At 36.3% G+C, this 15,585-nt stretch overlaps 1 protein-coding gene across 1 annotated transcript; it reads right to left on the bottom strand.

Annotated features, from left to right (window-relative positions):
• Positions 1-1,087: 1,087 nt before the first annotated feature.
• On the bottom strand, positions 1,088-14,814 carry LOC131182908 (uncharacterized). The gene is made up of 4 exons (XM_058152317.1): positions 13,353-14,814; positions 4,271-4,564; positions 1,578-1,702; positions 1,088-1,378 (listed from the first exon to the last, which is right to left on the bottom strand). The coding sequence occupies exons 1-4, from the start codon at positions 14,770-14,772 to the stop codon at positions 1,088-1,090; spliced, it is 2,130 nt and encodes a 709-aa protein (XP_058008300.1). The 5' UTR covers positions 14,773-14,814.
• Between the last annotated feature and the right edge of the window lie 771 nt (positions 14,815-15,585).

The raw sequence follows: 15,585 nt of genomic DNA, 5'->3' as shown, positions 1-15,585 counted from the left end.
TTTCTGCATGTGTTAGAAAAATTAATTAATTTGGGTTTGTAATATAAATTGTTATTTTGGACCTGTAAAATTTTTATCACATGCATGTTTGATGGACTGGATGAGGGAGCTGAGCTCCCATTTATTTTTATGCTGATATGAGTATGTGGAGGGTGAGCTGAGCTCTCCAATTGATTATTTATTGTGTTTACAGGTCGGGTGAGTCAAAAACTCCCTGTTGGAAGGTCCATTTTATGGCCGGACTCCGTCCGGTTGATTTCTTGAAATTGGGCCCAAATGGGCCTTAGAGTTGGGTTAATGAATAGTTAGGCTTACTATGGGCCTCGGGGGCTTTAGGCTGACCCAGGCCCTAGTGCCGGTCCGGCCCATAGGTTGGGTCGTGACATAAGCATTAATAAGGTAATTGAATAAGAAATAAACTCAAAAGACTAAGTATGCAGTGATAAAGATATGACATTTTAAGCAACTATCACTTTTTATCCTATCCTTCTTAAATTTTCTTTTCCTTCATTTTTCTTAAACTTGTCAAAGCTCTTTGCCTTTTCTTCTTTCTTCTAACTTGTCTTCTATGATGAAGAAGAATCAGTAGTCACACCAAACTTGGACTTGCTCTTAAGTTGCTTCTCAACCTTCATAGCCATGTACACATATCCTCTAACTCCATATAGTGCTACAACTCCACCACATGAGCGATTTCTCTATTCAACCCATTCAAGAATCTAGCCATTGTAGCTTCCCTATTCTCCTCCACATTTGCCCTAATCATGGCAATCTCCATCTCCTTGTGGTAATCCTCCATAGATTTAAAGCCTTGGGAAAGCCTCTATAGCCTCTGATGTAGCTTTCTGTAATAATGGATGGGAATAAATCTTTTCCTCATAATTACTTTCATCTCATCCCAATTAGTAATTGGCCTTTCAAAGTTTCTTCTCCTACTCATAATCACCTAATCCCACGACATAAGTGCATAATCAATAAACTCCACAGATGCTAAATTTACCTTCTTCTCTTCAAAATGGTGATGACAATCAAACACTAGCTCTACCTTTCTTTCCCACTCCAAATATATATCTGTGTCATTTTTACCTTAGAAGGAAGGTATTTTCATTTTTATACTCCTTATATTATCATTTATCCTATCTCTTCCTCTATCCTCCCTTCTTGGTCTTCTATCTTTATTTCTCTTATCATGATATCTTCTCTCATACCTATCCCTTCTAGGCCTATCTTTCTCAAATCCCATATTATCATCCTCAGAATTAACTACACGAGGTGTAGGATTTCTTTTATTTTGCCTACTCTCATTCGGTCTCTCCCCATTCTCCAACGTTTCAAGCCTATCCACAATGTCACCAAACACCACATTCATCCTTTCAAACTGTTGTTGCACAGCTTACATATAAAAAGGATTATCACCCTCTTCTTCACTATTTCTACCTCTATGAGACATGATTTAATCCTGCAAAAAAAATGGTTAGTATAAAACTCCTCACACGCTCACTTACGTGTTTGCACTTAGAGGATGGCACTCCGCTCGTGTTTCACTCAGATTAGGCTTTTTCCCTCTTATGTCTCACCTCTCTATGCCTTTTTCCTCGCTTAGTTCTCTCCTTTAGTTCTTTAAAGGAACTCAACAATCTCAACTCAAAAATCCCAATCACAAAAATAAACACAATGCAATTCTTGAACAAGGTGGACAATACTAAGTAAACAAGAAAACAAAATTAATGAGACACTAGAATTAAGAAAAGAAAGGCTCAAATATACTAGAACACAATGTGACTCAAAGAACCAAAGAAAGATGACTCCAAATGGAATAATGCAACCAGCAAGCATCCACACTCACAATTTCAACTAGTAGCTTTCACAACATGAACCACAACTTGTGATGTAACTGTGAACTCACCAAACACAAATGATCAATCTCACAATTTTGGGTAGTATATTTCATAACTGAAACCACAACTTATGAAGTAAATTGTGAACTCACCAAAAATACAAATAATCAAATTTACAATTTTTAGGTAGTGTATTTCACAACTGAACCACAACTAATGAAGTAAATTGTGAACTCTCCAAAAATTACAAATGACCAAATTGCATAATTTCTTGTAGTGTATTTCACAACTAAACCCACAACTTGTAATGCAAATTGTGATTTCGGTTCTATAAGCAAATAATGGAATATTTGCGCCGAAATTTATCAGAAGTTCCCAAACAATGTATTTAGATAACCTATAAAATTTCAACTAATTCCGAGTTGGTTTGATATAACCTCCAAAATCACTTCCAAAAATGCTCAAAATTGCAAATAATGCTCAAGAACACCAAAAGTATTTGATTCTTATCTCTCTCTCATTTTTTTTTTAACTTGGCTACCAATAATGAGAAATATAGCGCTTGAATTCTTTTTTTATATATATAAATTTTTTTTTCCAAAATCAACATAGTCTAGAGCAAATGAAAATGAAATACCCACTAAAAACTAAAACAACCCAGTGTCTTCAATTTTCAATCTTAAGCTATAATCAACATCTTTAACATTTGTCTCATAAATAGCCCAAACAGAAATAAGGTAATGGAAACAAATAAATTAGATAGCAAAGGATTCGCACGAATGTTACAAATGAGACAAAACTGGACCAAAACAAAATCAAAGAAAAAAAAATACCCAAATAACTATAGTAACCAAAAATCAAGTATCTATTAATTTCAGCCACAATAAGGTTAAAAAAAAAAACAAGATTAAGCAGAAAATAAACACCTAAACAAATTCAACAAAGGTATTTCAAAAAACTTAAGAAGAAAAGAAGAACAAACACCTAAAGATCAAGGAAAAACATAAATAGAAAATCATAAAATACAGATAACCAACTTGAATCAGCAACTAATACTCTAATACCAAAATGATATGGGTTTTAGCTTTGCTCTTATACCAAAATAATGTGGGTTTTAACTTTGATACTGAAATTGATACGAATGTTCAATAACTGATAAAAAAAAACCCATAATCCTCAACAGTAAAAAAACTAATGGAAAATCAAAATGGAGGTGAGGAGATCCTCAACCAGCCGAAAAATAAAGAAAAACAAATGGATGGAGAGGAGATCCTTAGCCAACCTAGAAGTAGAGATGATAATCAACACTTGAATTCACTAGATTATGAATTAAACCTAGAAAGTGCAAGCATTCATTATCATAAACTTGGAGATCCAAGCAAAAGTGATAAGTGGTTCAAAGAACCAAGGTGAGATTCAATCTTTTGATACATAATTCTCAAATGGCTAATTTTGCCTACCAAAAAAAAAAGAAAGGCTTATATACATTCCCTAAAAACCCTAAATGGCTAAAAGACTAAAATGATATGATGTGCTAAAAATATTTAAGGACAAATAAGGAAAGAATAAAAGGAATCTGCTGCTAGAGAAAAGGTTAGTATGAGGACCATTTAAAAAGCATGCTGGTGTTATTTTTTTTTTAAGCAAAAGTACAGGGGACCACACACCTAAGGGTTCCATGTGTTGCTGACCATGCCACACTCCCATGTTCTACTCATATCCCACCATGTACGTCTAAGCCACCATGCACATCCAAAGTTGAATAAACTTGTGTTAACATGATCCACCTTATATCTGGTTCAACTCTTGATGCTTCCTTGCAACCCTTGCTTAATTCCTCTTGCATTAGTCCTTGTAGCATTCTAACTCTAGCTTTAATAATTGGTCTCTAAAGGGTCACCCTCGTACTAGATGCTAGTGGATCTCCATCATTACCCTAGAGTCTCTAAGGAGTTTCAAGACCACCCTTTGGCTGGGAAGTAGAGAAAAAAGGGCATGGATAAAGTTTAGACTGATAGGGGTGGATCAAGCAATGAATAACGATGAGTTCAATGCCATTTTTGGGATTGATAGTGAGGGATTCCAAGAAATCCCTGTAAATAGGGTCGTCTACAATGGGGTCACATTTTAAAGGACCATAGCCTCAAATGCCCCTGAGTACCAACCCAACAGATCCAAATCCTTGGGCCTCACAAACCTAGTACTGGAATACCTCCTCTATTTATTAGCCCACACCATTATGGGGATAGGGGATAGTTTGGGGGTGGTAAACGCTAACAAATTATTCTTCCTTTGGTGCATGCTAAACAACAAAAGATGCAGCACAAGGTTCTTCCTATGCCAACACTTTAGATGCATCTCTCACCAAACAACGGGATAGATTATCAATGGAGGCCTCATCACTGCTATTGCTATCCATTATGGCTTTGTACCCGCCCATATGAGGTTACGCTCCATTACAGGGACAACAAGGATCAATATAACCATTGTTATATCAATGGGATTATGTAAAAGGGTAGGAGACTGGTGCTTCTTGGTGGATGAAAATGGCGAAATTATACTAAGAGTAAGGCCACAATAATAAAGAGAGCCATCCCATCCATCACAGTAAGGAGAAACATCCCGACAACCTGGAGAGCAACAGTAAGAAGAAGCAAACCCTATCCTACAGTCCTTAATAGCTCGTGTTCCACCAATCACACCAACACCTGTAGCCCTATCTTCACCTACTTACAGTGCATGAAGATAACTTTTGCACAGAGGTTTAGAATCTTTGAGGACAACCTCCAAGAAGCGCATAAAATTGGACATGCTTCTAGAGCACCAAGACAATGGACCATCCTCCCCCTCTGAAGACTTTTAGATTTAGGCTTTAGCTTTTTGAATTTTTTACTTAATGTAAAGGCTTATAGGAATTTAAAACCTATCATTAGTAGCATAGCCTAATTTCTGCTTTGTCCATACTACTTTTTGCAAATATTAATACAAATGCATTACTTTCAATTTTCAATGTGTGTTTTTTCTTTTAATTACGAGCATGCATATGTCTATAGTTAACATTGGGAATAATGTCAAGAATGAGTTTGGGGGTATAGAAAAGTCTTACTTTTTTTTATTATTTTCTTATTGTTTTACTTCTATTACTTTTTCTATTTCTGTAACTTTTATACTTTTGTGCTCAAATTTCTTTTTCATTCTTGCATTTCAGTGCAATTATACTACCCTTTACACCTAATTTTGCATTTACATCAAATTCTAAGTTTTATCCTTATCTCTAGAATCATAATTAAAAATTCCAATAACAAACAATTGTTCTCTCTTATTTAAATAAATTAAATACACTAAACAAGCACAAAGATTTAGATGATTTATTTGTAAACAATTATTCTCCTTAGTGGGATAAAACTAGTTAAACCTATTCAGTTATTAGTTTGTCACAAATGAATTTCGATAGCTTAGAGAAAATTCTTAAAACTTGAAACAACTATGGCATGTCTCACCAACCCTAGAACAAACCCCTTTAATCTATCAAGGCAAAATCCTAGTGTACACTTAACTAAGAGATGATTTGGGCATTCTTTGATTACAACCTCATTATAACCTTAAGCGACCCTCAGTTAAAATTATCCTTTGTAGCCAACTTGAGCCTATATTAATCCTATGAATTTTTCTTTGTTACCTACATTATTTACCTAGCCTTTAGCCTAAACACTATTCCTAACCCTATGAGAGGAGCTAAAATGTAAAAGTGAGAAACACACTAAGTGTATAAGAAAGAAAAGGTAAATGAAATATGGAGAAGAAGTAGAAACACAAAAAGTGCAAGGTGTGTAAAATAACAAAGTTCTCCTAACTAGTAAAAGAATGAGTTTATGGGGTGGACACCAAAATGGGACAAAAACCTTAGGTACAATGATGAAAGGTAATAAGTCCCTATTTGATCATTAAAGAAAGCATACCAAAGCACTAAAAAATCAAATTAGCAAAAATTTCTTCTCTTTATATTTGTAAAAAAAAAAAGAACGATGAGCATAACATTTAGTGTGAATTGATATTTTGCAAGATATTTCTTGTCATACTTTGGTTATCTTATATCATTTTTCTTTGATTGCCACATTATTATCCTTTAACCCTATTACAACAACCCTTTAGAAAAACCTTTTGATTTTTTGAAGGTGTATGCTATATTAATGGTGATAGAGAATTGAGGTATGCCTATGGCATTGCAAGTACATTCTTTCATTCTTTTTACACTTACTACAATGGAGGCACTTTAAATTGGTAATTGTTTCTTTGAATTTATTTAAGCAGGACAAATCCCTTGTGACTTATTAATAATTTTGGCATTGGAATGATTAGTTGAATTTTCATTGGGGAGATGAATTTTTCAAGTGACCATTACTTTCCTTGTGCCTTAAGAGAAAACAATTGAATTTTGAAGATTAAGAGTCCAATTGGGAGCTTAAGGATTTTTCTTGTGATTCTATGAGATAAGAAACCCTTATGAGTTTTTGAATTTTAATTTGCTTGAGGACAAGCAAATGTTTGAGTTTGGGAGTATTTGATGCACTTATATTATATAGGCATTTAAAGGTGGTATTTGTTGATTTTCGTCCACATTTTATTAGTTAATTACATGATTTTTAATTAGTTGCATTATGTTTTAGGATTTTGAGTTGAACCTGCTTAATTTCTTTATTTTTTGTGTTATATCAGGTGATTTAATGAAATACTAAGGCCTAAAACAAGTTTGGAAGAGTTTGGAAGTTAAAAAGTACAATTTAGAATGCTAGAAAACTACACAAGCTGTGCAATGCTAAAGAGGGACTTGTGTAGCATAGCTAAGGGAGAGAGCCAGTACATAGGCCATGTACTAAGACCCATGCAATAACCTTCACCTCGTATAATGCTCGATTCCTTTGTAAGATGTAAGATTCAAATGGCCAGAGAGTTATACAGCTCTGCCCTATGTACTGCTACACAAGCCGTGTAATGGCACTAGTAGATACTCGTAATTTAACTTTTCCCCCTATATGCTCGACCCGGAAAGACTTTTAAGGCCTCTAGAACTCTAAATTGACTGTATTTACATCAGATATAAATATAATTAGTCAAAAATAAGTTAGGGATCGACACTTTTACATTTAAGCATAAAAATTCCACCTCGGGAGAAATCATTAGCAAGATTTCTGTAAGAGATTCTTAGCCCAAGCCCCAAAAGTTCAAGGCTGCAAAAATCCTCATTCTGGATTTCTTTGTTTTATTTCTTTTGATGTGTTTTTCATACTTTATTATTTTAAGTTTGATTGTAGAACTAACCATGAGCGAGTAGTTTTCTTTATTGTGGAATTAGAGATGTAGTACTTTCAATTCAGTTATGAATTTTATTTGATTTTATTTAATAAATTTAGGATTTCATTCTTTGATTCAATTTCTTGTGTTTTAAATGCACGCTATGTATTGAGCTCCACTTAGTAGTTATTCTAGATATTAATTGAAAGACTGAAATGTGAAGATTAAAATTAGATAATTAAGATTTTTGAACTTAGGGTTTTTGACCTAGAGATAGGCTAAGATTCCATGTGGAGTTCATAATTAGTCAAAGATTTTAATGGGTTTTTGTAACACCCCGAACCTCCGAGTTATGAATAGTATCATTTTTTTCTGTGACTAGTACTATTCAAAGACACCTTGAGGACCAAAAATAAATAGAAAATTAATTGAGATAGACAATAAAAATTCAAGTGACCCTAAAATATAAGGACTCACCAGGTATATTGTAAAAGAGGGATTACGACCCGATAAGGGGCATTTTGGTCAATTCACTTTAAGAGTTGATTTTTTTGACCAAAAGGTCAATTTAATTAAATAAAAATAAATTATTGAATTATGAAGAAATATTGAGGAAAATTTAGTGTAAATATAAAAAGAAAAGAAAGGAAATAAAATTATAAGTTTTATGACATTTTTGACACAATTAAAATTTTTAATTGAAATAAACTAATTTTGGGAATAAATATATATAAAAGATAAGACAAATTAAAAAGTCATTTCTTCCCTTTCTTTCCCATTTAGTTACCACCCACTCTCTCTCCTTCTCTCTTTCTTTCTTTCTTCTTCTTCCTTCTTTCTCCATTGACACCCATTCTCAAAACTCAATTCCTTGCTTTTCCTCCATGGGTTTTCCATCTAATTAGTAGAGAACATCAAATTAATCTTTGATTTAGAGATTAAAAGCAAGGGGAAACAAGAGATTAGAAGAGGACAAGATTTGGAAGAGATTGGAAGTGGGAAAAATCATCAAGTGAGGTAAGCTCTCTCTTTCATGCTTGATTTACCAAGAATGCTTTAAATCAAGTTTAGGTGTGATGAAATAACATGAGAAATTGAAAGGAAACATGTATGGGAATCTAAACTAGGGCTTTGGCCAACTTAGGGAAAATTAGGGTTTTTATGTATTTTGGTTAAATTGATGATAAATCTAAGTTAAATTGAAGTAGTATGCATGATTGGGAGTAGTAAGATTTCATGGGATTGCATAAATTGAATTATGGAAGATTAGGGTTCATGGAGAAATTGGGTTTTGGTGCTAGAGAGTGAAATTGGTGTGTGTAGTGTTAAATTATGATCATTTGAGGTTTATTTAATTTGAATTGACATTAGGTTGATGAATGGAAGTAATGAAACAGTAAGATTAGGGAAAATTGCAAGCTTTGGTATTTGAAAATTGTGGGGTTTATGCTAGGAAGTGCCATTGATGTGTCAATACTAAATTATAGTCATTTTGGGTGAATTAAATGTGAATTAAGGTTGGTTAATGGAAGTAATTGAAGAAATGAACAATTGAACTTAGGGCAAAATTTTGCACACTGAATTTAGTGTGTTTGGAAGCCCATAACTTAAGCTACACAACTCCAATTGGTGTGAAACCAATTGGAAACAAAACTTAAGATATAGGGCTAGAATTTTTATGAAGATACCCTACCCCAAAAATGACCTTAAGCTACCCAAAATTAGCCTTGAAATGGGAGATAAAATTCTGGAACTTGCAGAATTTGACCATATGAACAATAAACTTTGATGGCCATAACTCTCTAGAAAACTCCGATTTAGGCAATTCTTGAACCCATGGGAACCTAATACATAGTAAAACATTTCATATGAAGAACTTGAGACCAAATTATAGACTTAACCCAATCAAATTGTTGAGCAAACTTGAATCACCGAATCTGCAGAAATCTGGAAATCTGTAAATTTATCATATGAATAGTAAAATTTGCATGGCCATAACTCTCTCTAGAAAACTCCGATTTAGGCAATGCTTGAACCGATGGAAACCTAAGACATAGAAGAACATTTTGTGTGAAGAACATTAGACCAAATTATGGACTTAACTTGATCAAATTGCTGAACGAAGTTGGATCGATAAATCTGCCAGGACTGAATCTATAGGATGAACAGTGAGTGAACAGTAACCGTGTTTTGGTCATAACTTGAGCTACACAGCTCTGAATTAGGCGATTCAAAAAGGAAAATAAAAGTAAGACCTAAATGAACAATTTTCTTGAAGAACACCTCACCAAATTATGATTGAAACTAGGTAAAAATTGGGTTCAAAGATTGGGGCACCAAGCTATCCTAAAACCAAAATATTCTAAAATTTTCAAATCTAACTTGGGATGCATTAGACATGCATGTAATGAGTTCTTAGCAGTAATTGAGATTGGTATTGAGGCATTCTATTTGTGTATTTTCAGTAGAAAAAGAAGTTGGAACGGACAAGGAGAAGTAGGTAACAAGGAAGGAGAATTATTGAAGGTTTGTGCACAACTAACCTTTTTCTTTGTTTTAACTTTGTAAATTGATTTGAATGAGTTTATTTGAATGAGTTTGATTTGAAATGAGTTTATTTTGAATGAGATATGGTTTTTCTCTTACATTTGAGAAATTTGTGTGTTGTCACCCCTTTTATGGGTTTTATGATGATTTGAATATGTTATTGTTTTGCAAACGTGATTATTGATTTAGAAACTCTTGAAAGTTGTTTTGAAACCACAGTTAGCATGACAGTCCCTTCGGAACTCTCCAGTGGTAATGGCTACTTGGGGTTTGATATTTGATATGATTATGTCTCCCATTAATAATGGTTATTGGGGTAAGGCTACATGAGTACTCATTAGCTAGCTAGCCCTTCCCTCATTAATAACGGTTAGTGAGGTTAAGATTGCTTTGTCGTGGTGTACAACATGGCACTGATCGTGAAATTTTGTATCATGGCTTGAACTGTGTGTTAATGTTGGCAACACTAATGCTTTATGAATTGTGATTTATGAAGTGTGATTTCTCATTTGAAATGTTATTCCAATAAATGGCCTTTATGGACTTAGAACTATTGTGAAGTTTTCATGCTTAAAAAAATATGATTTATTATGCTTTGACAAATTGTATTTTACCTTAAGTTTTAAAGTTATTAGTTGTGCACCACTGAGTGATATACTTAGCGATAGCTTCTTTATGCTGTCGCAGGCAAGGGAAAGGAGAAGGCTGTCGAGTGAGAGACTTAAAAGCAGCATTTTGGTATTGTATGTGGGTATTTACGTTAGGTATACCCTTGTGACTCCGTTGGATGTATTTTGTACCTATATGTATGGATGTACGGACATTGAGCAGTTTGTATTTAAAAAAATTGCATTGTTATCATATTTTGAGTTTGTAACTATTTTGTATTTTACTTTGAGACTTATGAAAATGTAACTTTTGTAATATTTAGTCTATTATTATTTTCAATGAATGGTTACATGGAATTTTAACTATTCTCATGCAGTTTTCCACAAAAGAATTGATAAGATAAAAAGCTATGGTTTGTTTTAAAATCCTTTGTAGCATAACTAATGGGTTGTCGGTAGGTGGAGTTCGGTAATTCATTAGGTATGCTACGGGAACATGTCGTGCCTTACAAGGGATAAGTTGTGACATGTTTTAGTGGTATCAGAGCTTTAGTTTTTATACAAGTTTTGAAATTGTATGTTTGAACATTTTTTATAAGTACAACTGCTCAACTATCATTAATTGATACATATAGTGCATTACATCATAAATATGGACTAACGGAGGGAAATCTCCTTGTGTTGGTTGTCCAGGGAGTAGAATTCTTTGTGATTCAGAATGGAAGAGGGGGATCACACAGTAGAGCAATCAGTAGCAGCTGAGGTACAGGGGGAAGCCCAGCTCCTCAGAATGCCAGTGGATCGGCTGCACTCGTCCCGTCCACGCAGTTTCCTGCTCAATTCGCTCAGCAGATGGCTGCACTATTTCAGCAAATGGCTGGCAATATACCAGTCCAAGCTCCTGTGTAAGCACCTCCAGTGTGACCACCATCCCCAGCCAGACAATATGACAAGTTAATGAAGTATGGGGCAACAGAGTTCAAGGGTACAGTGGACCCATTGGAAGCTAAGCAATGGTTAGAACGGATGGAGAGGGTATTCAAGAAACTGCATTGTACCGATGATTTGAAGTTTGAATACTCGGTCTCTCTACTGCATGGAGATGCATATGAGTGGTGGAAAACCATTCCTCATAGTTTGGTTGAGCCCTCTGTGTTGACATGGGATGACTTTCTTAGAGAATTTAGACAGAAGTATGTTCCCGACACACATGTAGATATGAAGCTACAGAAGTTTCTCAGTTTGAAGTAAGGGAACAGGACTGTAGCCGAGTATGAGAGAGACTTTTCCCACCTTAGCCACTATGCTGGAAGCCTACTCACTACTAGTAGAGACAAATGCAAACGGTTTGAGGCTGGGTTAAGGCCTAGCTTACGAATGCAAGTGGTTGGGTTCCAACATGAGAACTTCTCAGAGCTGATATCCCAAACCCTGGAATTAGAAAGGATTGAGTTAGAAGGGGCCGTTAGAAAGGGAACAGAAGAAAAAGACGAGAGTGAGAAGACTTCTGGTCAAGCTTCTGGCAACAGTTTGGGTAAGAGGAAGAACTTTGGGGGACCAAGTAACAGAGGATCTAGTAGGGGAAGATTCTCAGGGCAGAGGCCACCTAGATCTGGATAGCAGACATCTAGGGGTTCCTTTCCTGCTCGTACCTATGAAACCTATGGCAGGAATCATGGAGGAGTATGTTATAAGGCCATAGGAGCCTGTTACAACTGTGGTGGAAGTGGGCATTTTGCTAGAGATTGCACTAGTGCTCGCAAGTCTGGGCCACCTACCACCACTGAGGGATCTATTCAAGGTTCTGTTTCCAGAGGACAATAAACAGCTAGTAGAGGCCGAGACAGGGGTAAAGGTAACACTTCTGGCAGCCAAGGCACAGTGAGCCAACCAGAGTAGAGTGGTGCATCAGCCAGGGTATACACCATGTCCCAGAGGGATGAAGCTGAGACATCAAATGTTGTGGTTGGTACTTTCTCCATCTTTGGTAGAGATGTATATGTGTTGTTTAACCCTGATTCTACACATTCTTATGCTAGTGCTAGTATTTCATGTTCTGTTGCCATTCATTGCTTAAAAATTGATTATGATGTGCTAGTGACTAGTCCCTCAGGGCAAGAGGTTAGGGTGAACAATTTGTATAAGGATTGTCCTTTGGTGATCCAAGGACATACATTCCTGTCAGACTTAATTGACATGCCCTTCCGAAATTATGATATCATCTTAGGCATGGATTGGTTAGCCATGCATCACGCCATGATCAACTGTAGATTGAAGACTGATACGGTTTCTACCCTTAGTAGCTGATTCCACTAAGAAGAGAGACCAAAGGACCGTCTTCAAAACAAGCCAAGAAACTCCCTTGAACCTTCAACCCTTCACCTTGAAGATGGAGAACTGAAAATATAATTCCCAAGAAGGACAGCCAAGAACAAGACCAATTCACCTATGCTGATGAACAACCTTGAACATATAATAAAACTTAACAAATCAAGGCAAGAATTTGCTAAGAAAAATAGAGAGAGTTCTAAGAAGAACTTTGAAGCAAAGCTCCAGCAATTTTGCTCAAAAAATTACCATATGAATTCTGTTTTCTAAATGAAACAAAAGAAGGAAGAAATATGTGTTAGTGTATTCTGCCAAGACACTTCAACAACCATGGGACATGTGCAAGTCTTGGTTAATACACCAATCTCTCCTAAAAATAGATACAAAGCTCAAACATTAATAGGAAGGTCAGATTTGGCAGCTACAATTGAGAGACAATCTGAAAAGAGATGTTTTGTCTTGAAGCTGAAAGTAGTAACTTTGCTTTTCCTATAAAAGGTTGAAGCATGGCTGGAGCTCTTGGACAAAGTTATGGCTTCCAATCTTTGCAAAATGGACAAAGCATCTTCAAAAGGTAGGTGGAGATGGGCTGCCAATTGTGCTGACACCTAGGCACTCCACTTGGACGCCACATTGGATGCCAACTAGGATGGACTTGCTGACGTGGCTGCCACATGTATGCCAACTTGGATGGATGCCACTTGGTCTCTTGGCTCCTCAAATATGCAAAGGAATGTACAGCAAGGTTGGCTTCTCTCTTCCATGTCCAAACCGAATTCTTGCAAGAGGTTGGACTTGGTGATGTGCTTATGCACCAAGCCTTGAAGCTTCTTAGCCATTGCTCTAGTTATTGGCCCTTGATGTGGAATTGGTGCAACCGGTTCCTCATCATCCTCTCCCTCTTCGAAAGAATTCGTCCTCGAATTGTCATCATCTGCATAGAAAGGAGCAAGATCAGTCACATTAAATGTAGCACTTACACCATACTCACCTGGAAGGTTTATCTTGTATGCATTGTCATTAATTCTCTCTAGCACTTCAAAAGGTCCATCACTCCTAGGCTGAAGTTTGGATTTCCTTTGTGTAGGAAACCTCTCCTTTCTCAAGTGAACCCATACAAGATCACCAGGTTGGAACACCATCTTCTTTCTCCCCTTGTTAGCTTGGGCTGCCCTCCTCTCATTTACTTTCTCCATTTGTTGCTTTGCTTGTTGATGCATTTGTTTCACCATTTCAGCTTTCCTTTTGCCATCTAAACTAGCAAGCTCATTAGTAGGCAAAGGCAACAAATCTAAAGGAGTTAGTGGGTTAAAACCATATACAAGTTCAAAGGGTGAATAACCAGTAGATGAATGCATAGACCTGTTGTATGCAAATTCTATGAATGGTATGCACTCCTCCCAAGCTTTCAAGTTTTGTTTAATCATTGCACGTAGAAGAGTGCCCACGGTCCTATTGACAACTTCTGTTTGCCCATCCGTTTGTGGATGGCAAGTGGTGGAGAAACAAAGTTTGGTTCCTAATTTTCCCCACAAGACTTTCCAAAAATGGCTTAGAAATTTCACATCCCTATCACTAACAATTGTTCTAGGAATGCCATGCAATCTAACTATCTCCCTAAAGAACAAAGAAGCAATGTAAGATGCATTGTCAGTCTTGTGACATGGTATAAAATGAGCCATCTTGGAAAAACGATCAAAAACAACAAAAATACTATCATGGCCTTTCTTTGTCCTAGGTAAACCCAAAATGAAATCCATGGATAAATCTACCCAAGGTTCACTAGGAACACTCAATGGCATGTATAGACCATGCGGCCTTACTTTGGACTTTGCCTTCATGCAAGTCACACATCTAGCACACACTCTCTCTACATCCCTCTTCATGTGTGGCCAATAAAAATGTTCCTTTAAAATTTCTAAGGTCTTTGCAACCCCAAAATGTCCCATTAAACCACCAGCATGTGATTCTTTAACAAGCAACTCTCTAATTGAGCATTTAGGCACACATAATTTATTTTCCCTAAACAAGAAACCATTATGCCTATAGAATTTATCATATGCAGCATGTTCACAAAAGGCAAACACTTTCCCAAAGTCATCATCATTAGCATACATTTCTTTCACATGTTCGAAGCCTAAAAGTCTAGCGTCAAGCATGGAAAGTAAAGTGTACCTCCTTGAAAGTGCATCAGCCACCACATTCTCCTTGCCTTGCTTGTATTGAATCACATATGGGAAACCTTCAATGAATTTACTCCACTTGGCATGGCGCTTGTTGAGCTTGTTCTACCCCTTTAAGTACTTGAGTGACTCATGGTCACTATGAATGACAAACTCCTTCGGCCACAAGTAGTGTTGCCAAGTCTCAAGTGCACGCACCAAAGCATACATCTCTTTGTCATAAGTGGAGTAGTTCAATGTAGCCCCACTTAGCTTCTCACCAAGTAGGCAATCGGTCTCCTTTCACCGCCCAAAACAGCTCCAATACCCACTCCGAGGCATCACATTCAATCTCAAAAGTTTTAGAAAAATCAGGTAAAGCAAGTAAAGGTGCAGAACACAATTTCTCCTTAAGTGAATTAAATGCATGCTCTTGTTCTTCCCCCCACTTGAATCCCACATTCTTTTTTACAACTTCATTCAAGGGTGAGGCTATGGTACTGAAGTCCTTTACAAATCTCCTATAAAAACTAGCCAACCCATGGAAGCTCCTCACATCACTCACGGACTTAGGTGTAGGCCACTCTCTAATGGCTCTTACCTTGTCCTCATCAACCTCAATTCCCTTGCCACTCACCACAAATCCTAAAAAAATAACTTTGTCCATACAGAAGTGCATTTCTTAAGGTTGGCATACAAGTGCTCTTTTCTCAACACCTCAAAAACTTGTCTCAAGTGCAAAGAAATGATCATGCATATTTTGGCTATATACTAGGATATCATCAAAATACACTACAACAAATTTTCCTA

Source organism: Hevea brasiliensis, chromosome 9, assembly GCF_030052815.1.
Source record: "Hevea brasiliensis isolate MT/VB/25A 57/8 chromosome 9, ASM3005281v1, whole genome shotgun sequence".
NCBI classification, from domain to species: domain Eukaryota; kingdom Viridiplantae; phylum Streptophyta; class Magnoliopsida; order Malpighiales; family Euphorbiaceae; genus Hevea; species Hevea brasiliensis.
The sequence above is the reverse complement of the archived record's forward strand: the minus strand, read 5'-3'. Positions and strand labels throughout refer to the sequence as shown.